This window comes from Diceros bicornis, chromosome 26, assembly GCF_020826845.1.
Source record: "Diceros bicornis minor isolate mBicDic1 chromosome 26, mDicBic1.mat.cur, whole genome shotgun sequence".
In the NCBI taxonomy this organism is placed as follows: domain Eukaryota; kingdom Metazoa; phylum Chordata; class Mammalia; order Perissodactyla; family Rhinocerotidae; genus Diceros; species Diceros bicornis.
This window is the reverse complement of record NC_080765.1, coordinates 9,980,776-9,997,340: the sequence shown is the minus strand read 5'-3', so window position 1 is coordinate 9,997,340 and position 16,565 is coordinate 9,980,776. Positions and strand designations below refer to the sequence as shown.

The following is a 16,565-nucleotide window of genomic DNA, read 5'->3' as shown; positions in this document are numbered from 1 at the left end:
CACTCTCTTTGATGTCCTTGGGGCCACCTCCCGAACATGCTCCTTGCCCTTGAATCCTTGCCTTGGGGCCTGCTTCTGGGGAAACCCAAACTAAGGCTGATTCTCGGGAGCTAAGAGTAGGACCTGATGATACGGTGCAAGCAAGCAACGTTGCTTCTGAATGACTCCAGAACCATATGGGGATGCTGCCGACTCCAGGAGACTTGTTTGCACAGCACTTCACAGTTTGCAAAGCTCACTCACACCCCCTGGCTCCACAGGGCGGCAGCTGGCTAAGGGTGGGACCCACATCTGTTCTGTTCATCGATGTTTCCCCTGGTGCAGGCAACAAAATGAAACTGAAGGTGCTCCTCTGCTCCCCTCCAAAGCCCCCAGAAGCTTGCAGGGCAGGGATATTAAGCCCATTTTTCAGATGAGGAAAACGAGGCTCAGAAAGGAGGCCAGCAGTGTAGGGTCAGACCCTGACTCGGGGAAGCGGGGGTGCAGGGGCTCCTCGGGGACCACCGCTCTTGGGCTCCGCCACCAAAATGCACGGCTCGCAGCCCCCCAAGGCCACCCCTGGGCACTTGGCATCTGTTCTCCTCCCACCGCCTCTGGAAGGGACGGGCCACATCCCGCCTGCCCTCGCTCTCCTAACCCAGTGCCGTGGCCTCTCTGCAGTTTCCCCTCCCTGAGGTCACGATGGGATTACAATCCAGAACCTCTCCCGTGAGCTCCGTGAGCTCGTGGAACAACAACCATCCTCCTCCTCACAGGGACGCCACCAGAACACGCCTTCTAAGAGGTGTGTTCCAAATGGGAATCCACTGGGAGGAACTTTGTGAAGAAATTCAGCAAACACCAACCCCCCACCCCGGGGAACATTTAGCCCTGGGCTCACCTGGAGGGAGCAGAAGCAGCTCTAACTCCAGAGATGAAGGGGCCGCCTTCCACAGCCATCCTCCTGCTGGAACAATGGGGCATCCTGCAGTGGCTGATCCTTTCATGGGAAATAGTCTTCTCAGTGCTTGTACTCGTCCCTATGAAAGGAGTGGCCGCTCCAGGGCCCATGGAACATGGCAGAGCCTTGGAATGGCCCGTCCCGCCAACACAGGGCCACACGCCCTGGCACAGCCCATAGTTATAGTCCACAGCCAACGGCCAAGGATCCAAGGTGCCATCCCAGGGCGGGGTGGAGCCGTGGAAATTCCAAAGCAAGGGGCTCTGGGATACGCCAAAGCTAGTTTTCAGGCCAACGCGATCCCCTCTGACCAAGATTCAGGCATCCATTCCTGAGCAAGGCAGCTGCCTGCTAGGAGAAACAGATTCCTCCACAGACCTGTGCCTTTCTAGGGCAAAATGCACACACGTGCACGCACGTACACACATACACACACACCTTGTGCACATGACCCCAGGGCCTCACAGAGCCCAAAACACGATCCACACATCCTAAGAATATCTACGCTACATACTGATCCGTTCCTTCCCCTGAGGGCTTTCTTCGGAAGACACGAACCCTTGGCTCTGTCTTGATAGTAATGAGGATCCAACCACCGCATGCAGAGGTGTTTGGGGGTGAGAGTTTTCTTCATTAAGAGAGGATCCCGAAAACCACAAAACTGCAGCCGCTAAGCTAATGAAGTCATTGATTCAGACAACGATAACCAACTGATGCAAAGACCAACGGGGAGAGGTTGCTGAGCAACGAGATATTCAAATCCGAGGAGCCAAGCTCCTGAAGATTACCCTGCGGGCCCTGAGGTCAATCTCAGCATCACCAGAAACTGGATGGTCAGGCTTCTCGTCTTGTGCCTCCTGGAGAGATGCGATGTGAGGCTTCCTGCCTTTCTTGCCAAGAACATCGTCGATCCTGAATCCAATGGAGCCTTTATAGCTGTGCTGGCTATGTGGCAGCCGCTAGCCACATGTGGCTGAGTGATCGTAAATCATTAAAACTAAATAAAATTTACAACTCAGTTCCTCAGTCACACCAGCCACATTTCAAGTGCTCAGGAGCACCAGGAACTGTTGCCAACGCCGTCAGGTGTGACAGGGGTCCTGTGGTTATGGCAGACCCATTAGAGATGTGGACTGAAGTGCTATCATCTGGCATTTGTCTTCAAATACTTCCGCAGAGAAAAAGCAAAGAGGTGAAGCAAGTATATATGGCAAAACATTCGTAATTGTCAAATTTAGGCTACGGGGGTCAGGGGTTCGTTATACTATTCTCTCTACTTTTTTTTTTTTTTGGTGAGGAAGATTAGCCCTGAGCTAACATCTGTTGCCAATCCTCCTCTTTTTGCTGAGGAAGATTGGCCCTGGGCTAACATCTGTGCCCATCTTCCTCTACTTTATATGTGACACCACCACAGCATGGCTTGACAGGCGTTGCGACGGTGCACGCCCGGGATATGAACCTGAGAACCTCGGGCCACCAAAGCGGAGCACATGTACTTAACCGCTGCACCACCGGGCCGGCCCCCTATTCTCTCTACTTTTTGATTGAAAGTTTTCATAGTGTAAGGAATGAAATATTTACATAATCTCAAAATGCTCCCTCCCTCCCTCCAAAATGCTATTAATTACCCAAAGAAACGGTAACTTGATGGAGAGAAACCTGGTGGACGCCAACGTAACCAGGTGATCAAGGTTAATGTTGTGCTGACAGGACAGAGGACGACGTGTCCCCCCCCGGTTATGAGGCACCGAGAAGAGCCAGCATTGCTTCTGTCAAAAATGCAGAGCCTCAGTCTGATCAGGAGAACCCATCCAAGGACCCCAAACGGAGGCAGAGTCCACCAGACAACTGGCCTGGACGCCGCAGAAACGTGAATGTCCCCGGACAGATGAAGGCTGGAGATCAAGTCTGGATTAGAGGAAGCTACCGACACAACAAGATCAAGATCCCGAGTCAGATCCGGGATGGGAGGAACCTGCCGGGAAGCAGCAATTGGGACAGGATGGGACGACGGGTAAAATCTGCACGTGGACTCGCTATCAAACAATATTGCATCAATGCTAAACTTCCTTATTTTTTTCTCTATTTCCTCTCACATTTAATAAGTGACTGGCATATGTTACCATTTGCAGCTAGGTTTCTTTTTAATAATTTTTTAAATTGTGGTAAAATCCTCATAGCATAAAATTTACCATTTTCACCATTTTTAAGCGCATAGTTCAGTGGCAATAAGTACATTCCCATTACTGTGCAACCATCACCACCATCCATCTCCAGAACTTTCTCATCTTCCCAAACTGAAACTCTGTCTCCATTAAACACTAACCCCTCCATCCCACTCCCCTGACCCCTGACAACCTCCATCCCACTTTCTGTCTCCATGAACTTGAGTACTCCAGGGACCTCAGATATGTGGAATTACACAGTATTTGTCCTTTTGTTTATTATCTTATTAGCGTAATGCAATAATAGCATTTTGTTATTAGCATAACGTCCTCAAGGTTCATCCATGTTGCAGCATGTATCAGAATGTCCTTCCGTTTTAAGGCTGAATTTCCTTTTTAAAATTTCATTCCATAAGAGAGTGTTCTGCAGAAATACGCACTGAAGGTTTTGGGGTAAAGGGGCATATCCACAAGTAACCTCCCACAGTCAGGAAATGAGAGGCACAGACCTCCCCATGCAGCTCCCGCGGCTACAGCCCCCTCCCCTGCCCCTCACGATCCCAGGAAGCCCCCCACTAGTTTCCTGCTGCGGCAGTCTCGGAAGTAGCCCCTCCCATGAGTTCCTCGCCTTCTGGAACCCAAATCATGCTGCTCTCAGCATAAAAGCCTCAATGGCGCCGCAGAGCCCACAGGAGAAAGGCCAGCTGCTGGGTGCACCCCGGAGCCCTTGGGGGCCAGACCCAGCATCCTTCCGGCCAGATCCAGCATCCTCCCCACCGCCCGGTCACAGCCTCAGCCTTGCCGACTCTTCTCTGGGAGTCAGTGCGCTTCCCCCTCCATGCTCTCACTCGTGCTCTGCCCTCTTCCAGGAATGTCCTTCTCTTTCCCGCACCCTCCAGCCTCCCCGAAGAACTCCTATTCATCCTGAAGGACCCACCCAAATGCCACAAGCTCTCCATGGCTTCTCCTGTCCTGTGATGGGTACCGGTGGGGTCTGCACGTCCAGCATCTATCCTGTCTCAACCTTGCAACAGCACCCACTTTCGTTTTTGGCCACCCCTTCTCTCCTCTCCCTCCATCAAGTTAGGTGGAGCTGCACCCCACCCCCACCCCATGCCACGCCTGACTCCCAGACTCCAAGCTCCAAAAGAAGAGCTGTGATCTAGACCTGGCATAGTCCTTCCCCTGACCCCAGGGACAGATTGGAGGATGGGCATGTAATCTAAGCCAGGTCAAGGAGGCTCGATTCCAGGACAGTGGTGATCTTGCAGGCAGAAAGAAACTCTGCGTCCACAAGGGCTGTGAGCAGTCCAGAGAATGGAGCCACCAGAGGAAACAGCCCAGAGATGGAGAGAGACAGCCTGGGTCCTCCTTGAGACCCTGGATCCAGCTGTACCCGAACCCATATACTTTTCATTTCTGAATACGAACAGCTTTTTCTTTTCTTTTTTCCCTTCCTCCTCCTCCTCCTCCTTCTTCTCTCTTTCTCTCTCCTCCTCCCTCCTCTTCTTTCCTTCCTTCTCTCTCTCTCTTTCTTTTTGCTTTAAGCCAGTTCAAATTGAGGCCTCTGTTACTTATAACCGAGGGTCCCAAATTCACCCTCAAGCCCCTCCTCGCCTAGGCACTCAAGCAGACACCATACCCACATTTCCAGCATATTTTATCGATATCTCAATTATGCATTCATTCACATGGTATTATTAGCAGACTCAGCCCTCCCCTAGACTATGAGCTTCTGGAGGGGAGGAGGCAAGCTCTGCAGATGATTCATTTCTGTGCCCCAGCCCCTGGCTCTCAACAAGGTGTCTGAATGAATCAATGAACCAGCTAACCAAGTCTGGGTGGTCAACCAGTAGACAATTCTGGAATGCCCACCACATGCCAAACCATGCTGCCCCTCAGGAGACACAGAGGGTTTGAACAACCCCCAGCCCACCCCTGCTCCGAGCAGCTTGCGGTCTGGCTGTGGAACAGTGGGCAAAGGTGCAGAACCCTCCCCTGCTCAAGTACTCGGACTTGGAAGAAACCTAGAAGGTGGGCTGTGTCTGGATGAACCTGAAAGTGCATTTCTGCTCTGCCGCTGGAGTGGGGTTTCTGGATAAGTCTCACTTCCTATTTCTCCCCGCACATTTGTCAGCTCAGGTTTTCAGTAGAGCAGGAGAGCAACAAGCTGAGACCAGCTGGTGCTGAATGGACAGCTCCCCCAGGGCATCTGGTGGGGCAGCAAGTGCCCCAACCCTGTGCTGCATCAGCCATCATTTAATTGGCACCCACTGTATGCCAGTTTACATGCATTTCCTCACATCATCTCCAAACAATCTTATGGGAAAAGCATCATTATCCCTGTTTGGCCCATCCCTGCACCTTACACCCTCACCTGGCCACATCACTACCTGAAATTCTATTATCTCATTATCTGTCTGTTGTCTGTTTCTCACACTAGAATGTGAGCTCCGGGAAGGCAAGGCATTTGTCCTGGTCAGCCCTGTGTCCCAGCACCTAGGACAGTGCCTGACACGTCACAGGCACTGGGCAATTATTGACGGAATTAACGAACAAAGGGAATACAGATTTCTATGTGGTGCAGCCAAGTGTCCACAGTGAGGGTGGTGAATGTTTTCTTGGTTGTCCTCCTTCTGATGAAACGGCACACCTGGCATAGCCCCAACCTCCCTCCCCTCCCTCTCCTGCCCCACCCTCAACTAATGACTCCAGCCGAAACAATAATTATTACAGTCCAAGCCCCAGGATCCCCAGGGCTCCTGATCCCTCCAAGCCCTCTCTTGGCCACTGGAGTTCCCGCCATCAAGCTGGCAAGATCCCCCCATGTGGCAGAGTCGCAGGGAGGTCCAGACAACCCCAGCCCCAACCCCCTCATGCCCTTGGTGATTCCTTCAGCTAGACATTTTGGGAGGAGGGGGATCTTCACTGTTTGGGGGAAGGAGGGAGCTCAAGAATAGACCCCCTTAGGTCTGGTGTTCATGATCTCGCAGTTCAGGTTCTCTGAAAAGCAGGACCTGAGGATGTAAGAGCTTATCCCCAAGATGAAGCCTAAGGACAGGGGGTCCACAATGACTCTGCTTCATTCAGAGTTATTCACTGTCCATTCTGTGACCACCCAGGCCCCCCTGTGGGTCAAAGGGACACATCCCACACTCTGGTAAGTGCATGCACCTGGTCCATCCTCACACAGTGATGGAGTCCCAGGGAAGCTAAGTAACCAGCTCGAGGGTGCCCAGTAGGTGAGTGATGGGATGGGGATGGACAATGCACTGTTAGAGCACTTACTCTGTGCCAGGCTCTGGGATAAGCACTTGCCATGCTTAAGCATCTAGTCCTCCAAACAACTCTATGATGAGGGTCTATTATTTTGTCCATTTTATGGATGAGGAAACTGAGGCTCAGAGACTCAATCAACCCAGGGAGGTTAGTATTACTGTTATTTCCCTTTTTTCAGAAGAGGAAACCAAGGCACAGAGAGGCCATACAACACGCCCAAGATCACACAGCCAATAACTGGAGGGGCCCCGAGGCAAACCCAAGTGGTCTGACACCAGAAGCCACACACGGTGCAATTCTACTTCCCGGTCCTCAAGCATTTACTATGTGCTGTCCACTCCCAGGGAACATGGAGAAGACACGCCTGCTTTCTCCACCGCCCCCAGGTTTGTGGCGGGGCACAGCCAAGGGAGCAATTAAAATCTGACAGAACAGGATGGAGATGGCAAGCGACAGAGAAGAAGGAACTGAAGCTTTGGGAAAGCAGAAACGGTGAGGCAGCTGCAGGCAGAAGGCAGAGAAAAGCACAGAGACAAGGGTGAAGAAGGCAGATGGTGAAAGCAGAGAACGGGGCGCACACCCAGAGAGTCACACAAAGAGGCATATAAATGGTGGCACTGTAGAGGCAGAGCCACCAGCTCTCCAGGTCCCATGGGGCCCTAAACGCACTCAACCTCATAAGGAGTTCAGGTGTCCTGCTGTTTAAGGAGCAACCTCATTCAGTCGTGTGAACACCTGCCCACACTCACACTTCCCGTGAGCTAAGCCATCCTTCTGTGCTCAACTCCAGTGGTCCTCCCGCTCATCCGGCTACAGGCAGCCAGCCCCCCCAGGGAGGGGGCTGCAAAGGTCTGAGCCTCAGCCTGGCAGCTCTGGCAGCTTGGGGATGGGCCATATCGGGGACAAAGGGGCCAGGGAAGGGCTGGTTCCCTGCAGCAAGGAACTGGTCAAAACTCAGACTTGAGGTCAGACAGACCAGAGTCCAGAGCTGGCTGTCCCTCTGACCCGCCAGCTGACCGACTCCCTGCCAGCCTCCTCTGTAACATGGGGTGAGGAACACTAATAACTGTTCCAGTGCCAGGTTTCAGAGGCACTCGTGAATTGCCTGGGAATTCCCAATAGAAGCACACGGCAGCCGAGGAACACTGTATTCATAAGTTCCCCTCACCTCTGAATTTGTACATGTGTAGGACCAGACTTAACGTGCATAAGACACGATTCCTATTCTTCACATCGGCAACTAGACAGATCGAACTCAGGTGTGAGCGGTTTCATTTTCATAAAATAAGATACAGTTACATTTTCTTTTTTTTAAATAATTTTATTTATTTATTTTTTCCCCAAAAGCCCCAGTAGATAGTTGTATGTCATAGCTGCACATCCTTCTAGTTGCTGTATGTGGGACGTGGCCTCAGCACGGCAGGAGAAGCGGTGCATCGGTGCGCGCCGGGGATCCAAACCGGGACGCCAGCAGCGGAGCGTGCGCACTTAACCGCTAAGCCACGGGGCCGGCCCTATAGTTACAGTTTCAAAAAATCAAATCAAATATTTCAGCTTTACTGAAATACTTTTTGACTTTAAATTTTATACTTTGTATTTTTTCTTTTAAATTTAACAGACAATTTTGGATATTTTGGAACAAAAATAGTTTTAGTTTTTTCAATTTTTTTACTTTTGCTTTCATTTACATGTGTGGGATTTTTTTTAATTACATTTTTTCATTTTAATCCTTTAGACTAGTGCTCTCCAAGAGAAACTTGTGCAACGATGGAAATGTTACATGTCTGTGTTGTCCCATTCCATAGCCACTGGCCGTCGGTGGCTGCTGAGCCCTTGAAATGTGGCTACTGAGACTGAGCAACCAGCTTTTTAATTTTATTTCATTTTAGTGAATTTAGATTTACTTTTCAACAGCCACAGGGGGCTAGTGCTAGAGTCCTGGACAGCACGGCTTTAGATTATTACTGTTAAAAGAACTCAAATTTAAGAGAAAATCTTGACTATAAATTACATAATTAATGATTTTCCTGCAACTATGTCAAGTAAGAAATCAATCATATGACATACATAAAAATGAATAAATTACACATGTCTTTATTTTATTACTCCTCCAAGCATCGCTGGCACAGCACCAAATGCCAAGACATGTAAAGATAACTAAACTCAGCCGTCTTCGAGACTGGCCGGTCTTCAATCATATGACAGCCACCGCATTACAGAGTGTCCACTTGTGTCACTATATAAGTACATTAGTGGAGAAGCAGGACAGAACTCATTTTGTTGAAACACTTGTTAGCTTGATTTTTAACTTTAAATATTCAGACATATGGTATGTGGGCTTCCGCAGGACACTCGCTCCCGCCCCACGAGCGTCTGGGGCGGGCCATCAGTGAATGAATGAAGGAGGCTGAGGCACAGATGGTATGTTCTGAGATCCCCGCCAGTCCCTGCACGGGTGTGGGCAGCGGGGAGGACTCGGAATTCGAATCCCTGCATCGGGTGTGGAGTAGATGCTCATGTGAGATCCGGCGTGAGACACTTACTCTGCAGCGGTAGGTAATTAGGATCACCATTATGATCTCCATGGCTGTGTGGGAGGCGGAAAAGCAAAGAAGCCAGACAAGCCCAGGTGTGAATCCCACCATTTGCTCTACGACCTCGGGCAAACCAAATCGGGATAAAACCCACACTCACTCGCAGGACTGCTACGGATTAGATGAGATGATGTATGGAAAGTGCTTCGCACGAGGCCTGGCCCAGGGTTAGGGCTCATCTCCCCGTACTCCATGAAGCCCGGCGCTGGCCTGCCCCTCAACAGCCCAGCCAGACAGAAGCACCGGTGAGCCCCCTACCTCCCACCCCTTCTCCATCCACGCAGAGACCTGCTGAAGGCAGAGGAAGCCTTGCCCAGAGGGAAGCACTTCTCTGACAGTCCTGGGGATCTTGAGAAACACACTTGTTACCAACTGCCTTCAAATCCTCTCTGGAAAGAGACAGACTAAATAGCAACCATAACTGTGACATAAATAAACACCCTGGAGCACCAACTGTATACCTAGATGCTTTGCATACATTTTCTCAATAACCTAACAACAAAAAACATTTACAAAACCCATGATCTTCAGAATTTCAGAGTCCTGGCTGGAGCAGGACTGGTTCTAAGTGGCTTTGAAGAGACCTACAGAAGGCCTACCAGGTCCACACGTGCTTTACCAACCCTATCTACCAGCCTCATTCACGACGAGGAAAGCAAGGCCCAGCGAACAAGGCACTTGCCCAAGAGAACCCAGCAGAGAGGAGGGCAGAACCAAAGCACCAGCACCAAGCTCCTGCTGCTTCCCAAGGACACCGCTGTGGGACGAGCTGGGCCCAAACTTTGTGTGGCCTTAGGAGCAACTCCAAGCCCCCTGGCAAGAACTGCGCTGCGGGGGCCATTCCCAGTGGGGCGCCCTTGATCTGTCATTGCAAACTGGGCAGTCAGTGAGCAACACGTGGACCTTGTGACCCAGGGGACTTGGCCAATGTCCAGAACAATGGGTCAGGTACGTGTCCGCACAGAGAATTCTCCTGAACACTGCAGCAGAGATGTCCCTGAGAGTGCTATTTACAGAAGTGGAATCTGGGAAACAGCCTAAGTGTCCAAAAGAAGGAAATACTAAAATAAAGCAGAGAATGACAATGAGATGGAATACTAGACTCACATTAAACTGAGGTTGCAATTAATTATGAAAGACTCGGGAAACGGGATTACAGTAGGTCAAATTTTAAAAATTAGGATAAGATGCTAGCTATGGAGTATCTATTGGAAAAAGACTGGAAGAAAACAAACCAACACCTGTAACGGTGATGATGTTGAGATGGTGGGATTAAGGGTGACTGTTGCTTTCATTTTCATACCAACTTCCCATGATTTGAAAAATGATCTCCAAGGAGCACGCGCGCACTTATAACCATAATTCTGTTTTATAATGATCCCCGCTTAAAGTCACCTTGCATGAAGCAGGGGAAGGGACCAATGTCTTTAGAGGTTAATCCACTTGTCCAAAATCACACAGCCAATACTCATTCCACACATTTTGGCTGGTACCAACTCAGATGCCAGGTGCCATTCTGGGCCTGGAGGAGGCAGCAGTGGACACAGACAGAGAGCTGGACTGCACTTCCCAGCCTCCCTTGCAGTGAGGTGTGGCCATGTAAGTAAGTCTCGCCTAGGGAATGAGAGCTATCTTCTGGGACTCTTAGAGTTCAGCTTGTTTTTTCTTCCCAAGTCAAGAATTAGAACGTTGCCAGGACCCAGGAGCACCCTGTGTTTCCTTCTCTCCCTCCCTTAGAGACAACCACTAACCTGATTTTGCAATAACCACTTTCTGGCTTTTTACGCACCTTCCCCGTGCATTCCTAAACGATACAGTTGGTGTGCCTGTTTTTGAGTGTTACATGATGGGATTCATACTTTCTTCTGTGCTTTGCTATTACTCCAAACGTCTGAGATTTATCCATACTGTTGCCCGGAACCGGAGTTCATTTTCATTGTGGGATACTATTCCACTGTAGGAATACACACCACTCTACCAACAACAGATGTTGGGTTGACTCGAGGTCTTGCTTACCAGCAACAACGCTGCTGAGAAGATTCCTGTCTATGTCCTCCGGTGCACACGTGCACAAGTTTCTCGAGAGTAGACGCCCAGAAGAGAATGGCCGGGTCTTAGGTTGTGCACAGGTCCAGGTTTACATGATAATTTCCGTTTTCCAAAGTAGTTATCACAGTATGGTCAGACTTTGTGTATACTGAATATAAGAACGGTATCTCACTGTCTCCTTGTTTTGCATTTTCTTGATTACCAATAAGAGCGAGCAGCTTTTCTCATGATTACTGCTCTTTTGTGTTCTTCGTCTGGGAAATGACTGTCTTTTTACATTTTCTATGGGGTTATTTGTCTTTTTCTTATTGTAGCTCTTTATATATTTTGGATATTCATTACTTCTTGGCTAAATGTGTTGCAGATACATCCTTCAAGTTTGTAGTTTGTCTTCTACTTTCTTCACAGCAATTTTTTTTTTTTTTGGTGAGGAAGATTAGCCCTGAGCTAATATCTGCTGCCAATCCTCCTCGTTTTTTTTGTGTGTGTGTGAGGAAGATCAGCCCTGAGCTAACATCCAATGCCAATCCTCCTCTTTTTGCTGAGAATGATTGGCCCTGGGCTAACATCCAAGCCCATCTTCCTCTACTTTATATGGGGCACCGCCGCAGCATGGCTTGATACTCGGTGTGTAGGTCCGTGCCCAGGATCCAAACGTGTGAACCCTGGGCCGCTCAAGTGGAGCATGTGAATTTAACCGCTACGCCACTGGGCCGGCCCCTTCATGGCAATTTTTTTTTTTTAATTTTATTTATTTATTTTTTTTCCCCCAAAGCCCCAGTAGATAGTTGTATGTCATAGCTGCACATCCTTCTAGTTGCTGTATGTGGGACGCAGCCTCAGCATGGCCGGAGAAGCGGTGCATTGGTGCACGCCCGGGATCCGAACCCAGGCCGCCAGCAGCGGAGTGCGCACACTTAATCACTAAGCCACAGGGCCGGCCCGGCAATTTTTGATGAATAGAAATTCTTAATTTTTAATGTAGCCTAGTTTATCCAACTTTCCTCTTATGGTTTGTATTTTTTTGTGCCTTCAGAAATCTTTACCTACCGTGAAGTCCTAAATATGTTATTTTATATTTTCTAAAAGTTTTCAAGGTTTTTTTTTAAATTTCACTTTTAAATCTTTAACCCACCTAGAAAGGCTTTTTCTCCATGGTGTGAGGTAGGGTTCCAGTTTCACTGTTTCCATGTGGATAACCAATTGTCTCAGTGCCATTTACTCAATAGACCATCCTTGCTCAGCTGATCAGCAAGGCTACCTTTGTCAAAAGTCAAATGTCCTTATATGCGTGAATCTGTTTCTAGCCTCTATATTCTGTCCCACTGGTCAATTTGCTTAGCCCTGTACCAACACAACACTGTCTTTAATTCCTATAGCTTTATGATAAGAATATTTCTTGATGTAGATACACCATTCAAGGACTCTAGGTTAGCACCTTAAAGATCAGCTGGTCCAACCATCCATTGAGAAACAGAGGCTCAGAGAGAGAAAGCATCTTTTACCGTGTCACACAGCCTAACTAAGAACACTGTTAAGAACTGAATGTTTTTGTCCTCCTCCCCCAAAAAAAGTCATATGTTGAAATCTAATCCCCAGTGCGATGGCATTTGGACGAGGGGCCTTTGGGACGTAATTAGGTCACGAGGGTGGAGCCCTCATGAATGGGATGGGTGCCCTTATAAGAAGAGGCCAGAGAGCTAGCTTCTTTTCTTTCTGCCACATGAGAATAAAACGAGAAGTCTGCAGTCTGCAGTCCAGAAGAGGGCCCTCACGAGAACCCGACTGTGCTGGTACCCTGATCTCAGACCTCCAGCCTCCAGAACTGTGAAATAAATTTCTGTTGTTTACAACACACCCAGTCTGTGGTACTTTGTGATAGCAGCCCAAATGGATTAAGACAAACACCCGTCTCTCACCCTGGAGGATACTCTTGCGCGTTTCAATACGGCAGCCACCGGCCACATGTGACTACTGAGCACTGGAAACATAGCTAGTCCAAACCATGATGGGCTGTAAGCATAAATGCACACCAGGTTTCACAGACTTGCGGTGAAAAGAATAATGTAAAACATCTCATGAATAATTTGTTTATATTGATTACATGTTGAAGTGATAACACATTGGATACAAAGAGCTAACTAAAACATATCTTAAAATTAATTTTACCTGTTTCTTTTTACCTTTTCATGACAATGAGATGGAATATTAGCCACACATTAAACTGAATGGCTACTAGAAAATTTAAAATGACATCTGTGGCTTATATGACCTTTCTATTGGATAGCACTGGTTTATACTATTAAACTCACTCAGTCGAGATGCCCTTATTAAGGACCTACTTTGTGGACTGCACGGTGGTAAGCGTTGAGCACTGAGGAAGGGAACAGACACAGCTCTAGTCGATGCACTCTGTTTCCTCGACCGACCCATCACCCACAGAAGCTTATCAGCCCAAGAATGAAAGAAGCAGCTCATGGTCCAGCCCCCCACCCAGCTGAAGAGCTCTATTCCAGGTACAGGGGGGCAGCACCGGTGTCCAAATCTAGATATCATTCAGAACAACCCTCGTGTCTTTACAGATCAACCAGCTGAGGTCCAGAAATGTTGAGACACCTACCCAAGATCACACAGCAGGTGCGGGACAGGCGAAGGCCCATGGCAGAAGCTTCAGAACTTCGTCCTAGCATGTCTGCATCTGTAGCCTCGAGCCCCGTGCTTCTCCCTTCCCATGGAGCAAATACTCCACCAACTTGCATCTCACAACAGCACACAGGACGCTTGAGAATGAACCTTTGGAAGCCTGGGTGCCCACACCAGAGAAGACCCTGAAGATTTGTGCAGCCAGACCCTCCCACCTCCCAGCCAAGAGAAAATCTTCAGGAACTCCTCCTCAAATCCTTCCCCCGAGCATCCCCTTTCCTGGTGGGACTCCCCAACTTGATGAAGGAGACACTCACAAGGCCCCCAGGAGGAAATGGAGAGAGAGACTGAGGGGGAAAGGGCCAAGTCCTGCCTCCTGCCTGCCCTGCCCCCATGCCACGCTCAGCCTGCGCCTCTGGGGTCAAGCTGTGTTCAGTTTGACCTGAACTTGTAAAGACTTCATGGGACCAGAGATCTCAACAACTGCCCAGAGACATGGAGGAGAAGCCATATGGCTGAGGATATCACAAATGATGCCAATCCAGCTCAAATTCACCACCTGCCCACTCCACCCACGGAGGCTGGAGACCTGAGGGGGAGGGGGAGAGAGCAGAAGGGCAAGGCAGCTGGGTGCCCCCTCCGTGAACCTGGTGCTGGGGCAGGAGGCAGAGGCCCAGGGGGCTGCACTCCCGGAACAGCCTGTCCTCCCCCAAGAAGACCCCTGGGGGCTGATGGGCAACTTCAGGAACGGGTTTTCAGGCCAGCTTTCAGGCAAGCCCACCCCCCAAAATCTTAGAGAAATTTACTAATTGTGACCCCCCCCTCCAGCCTGTTAATTGGGAATCAAAGTGACAGGAGCTTGGCTTCCGCTCAGCAATCCAGTGGGACTATCTGTCATCACATTTTAGGACAAGAAACTGAGGCTGGGGGTGGGGAGGAGGACCACAGACCTCACACTGTGAAAGGCCAAGATGTACAGGCAGCCCTTCCTAGGTCCTGAGCCTCAGTTTCCCCACCTGAAAACTGCACTTACCCATTCCTCTTGCTTGCTATGAGGGTGGTCAGGGGTGGCACAAGGGGACAGGGGTGGTTGGAGGGGGACAGAGTGCTAGGGGGGGTGTATGGGAGTGGGGCAGGAGTGGTGCAAAGGGACAGGGGTGGTGCAAGGGGACAGGGATGGTGTAGGGGACAGGGGTGATGTAGGGGACAGGCATGGCAGGGAGAGGGGGACAGGGGTGGTGGTGGGACAGGGGTAGTGAGGTGGACAGTGGTGGTTGGGGGTACAGGAGTGGTTGGGAGGACCGGGTGGTGTGGGGGACAGGGGCGGTGCGCAGAGGGGGAGGGGACAGGGGTGGCGCAGCGGGGACAGAAGTGGTGCGTGCTAACGCCTTTCACCATTGACTAAAGCGCCGGGTAGACCTTGAGTGATTATTCTGCTCCGGGCTTATGCAAAGTGCTTTCCAGGGATCATCTCACTTAATCCTCGCGGGGCCCCCGGGGATGGGGATTCTCATTATGCCCGTTTTGCAGACCTGGAAATTGAGATTCACAGAGGGGGAGCGACTCGCCTCGGAGCCCCTGGCTAAGAGAGGAGGCGCTGGGAACCCCCGCTGCCCCCGGGTCCAGGGCGCAAAGCCGCGCGCGCGCGGAGCCTCTTACAAAGACCACGACGTCTCGTTCCTGGTTTCTTCCAGCCGGGGTTAGGGTCCATTTATTAACTGGAACTCTCCAGGCGGCGGGGGAGCAGGAGAGCCGCGGCCGCCCCTCCCCGCGCCCCGCGCCCCGCCACTCACCTCGCGTACTTCGTCTTCTGGAAATCCAGGAGCCGGGGAGCGAACATCGCGGCCGTTCCATCAGCGTCCAGCCCCGGGCGCGGACAGCGGAACTTGGCGGGGCCGCGGGAGGGCGGCGGGCGGGCGCAGCAGGTAGGCGGGCGCGGAGCGGGAGCCGGAGCCGGAGCCTCAGACGCCAAATCCGGAGCAGATGGGGGCGGGGGCGGGGCGGGGGGGCTCGGGGCCAATCGCCTTAGTCCCCGAGGCCCCGGCCCCCTCCCCCTGCCCCGCGCCGGGCGGACCCTCCTGCCCTCGCTGGGGGAAGAGGGAGCAATCGGAGGGCTTCCGAATGCGGCCCCTTCTTTCTCTCCGCGTGTCCCCTCCGCCCGTAGTTTCTAGAGCGAGAGGACGGCCTGGGCTGGACGGAGCCCCGCTGTCCCCCGGCCAGGGATGGGCTGGAGGGGGAGTGGTCACTGCCGGCGCCCCGCCATGCAGCCCCCCGCGTGGCCGGCCCCAGAGCGGACTTGTAGCTCGCGCTTCCCCCACCGCCTCGGTGTCCCTGCGAGGCGCGACGGCCCCAGGGAGCCGCGTGGGAATGGCCGCGGTCCCTGGGGGACCCCCCCACTCCCAGAGGCTTGGACTCTGGGGACCCTCATGACCCCGTGTCAGGGGCACACGCATTTGGTCGCCGGATTCCAGCGTACCCAGGATCTGCCCACCCCGCCTTTGCTTCTTCTACAAAATTCAGCTTTCTCCTTTAGGAGACCTTGGCCGCCTTATGGGCTCTGGGAAATCCCTACTGGAAGGGGTGACACTCTTAGGGGCTGCTGGAGGCAGGACAGCCTTCAACATGGAAGAACAGGTCCCCAAATTGAAGGGCAGGCCCCTCCTTCTCGCGCACACACCTCCCCCTCCTCCCCTCGGTTCCCAAGCCCCAGCTCCCTGCTCTTTTTCATAACCAGCTTTATTTGAGATCCTGCTGCACGTTCAGAAAATAATCCCACCCATGCCCTCTGCCCCAAGGTAGCTAGAACAAGATGAAGGAGAAAGACAAAGGGACTCCATCTAGCTAATTTCTGCACTCTGGACGCTGGGACACGGTGGGTACACACACTTGTTATTG

At 51.2% G+C, this 16,565-nt stretch overlaps 1 protein-coding gene across 1 annotated transcript in view; it reads right to left on the bottom strand.

Moving 5' to 3' along the window:
* The window catches only part of MMD2 (monocyte to macrophage differentiation associated 2), a 46,154-nt gene extending 30,644 nt beyond the window's left edge, over positions 1-15,510 (bottom strand). The window contains exons 1-2 of the mRNA XM_058570538.1: positions 15,464-15,510; positions 14,704-14,778 (exon numbers count right to left, since the gene is read on the bottom strand). Of these exons, the coding sequence (XP_058426521.1) occupies positions 14,704-14,778; positions 15,464-15,510 (122 nt within the window). The remainder of the gene's footprint in view (positions 1-14,703; positions 14,779-15,463) is intronic.
* Between the last annotated feature and the right edge of the window lie 1,055 nt (positions 15,511-16,565).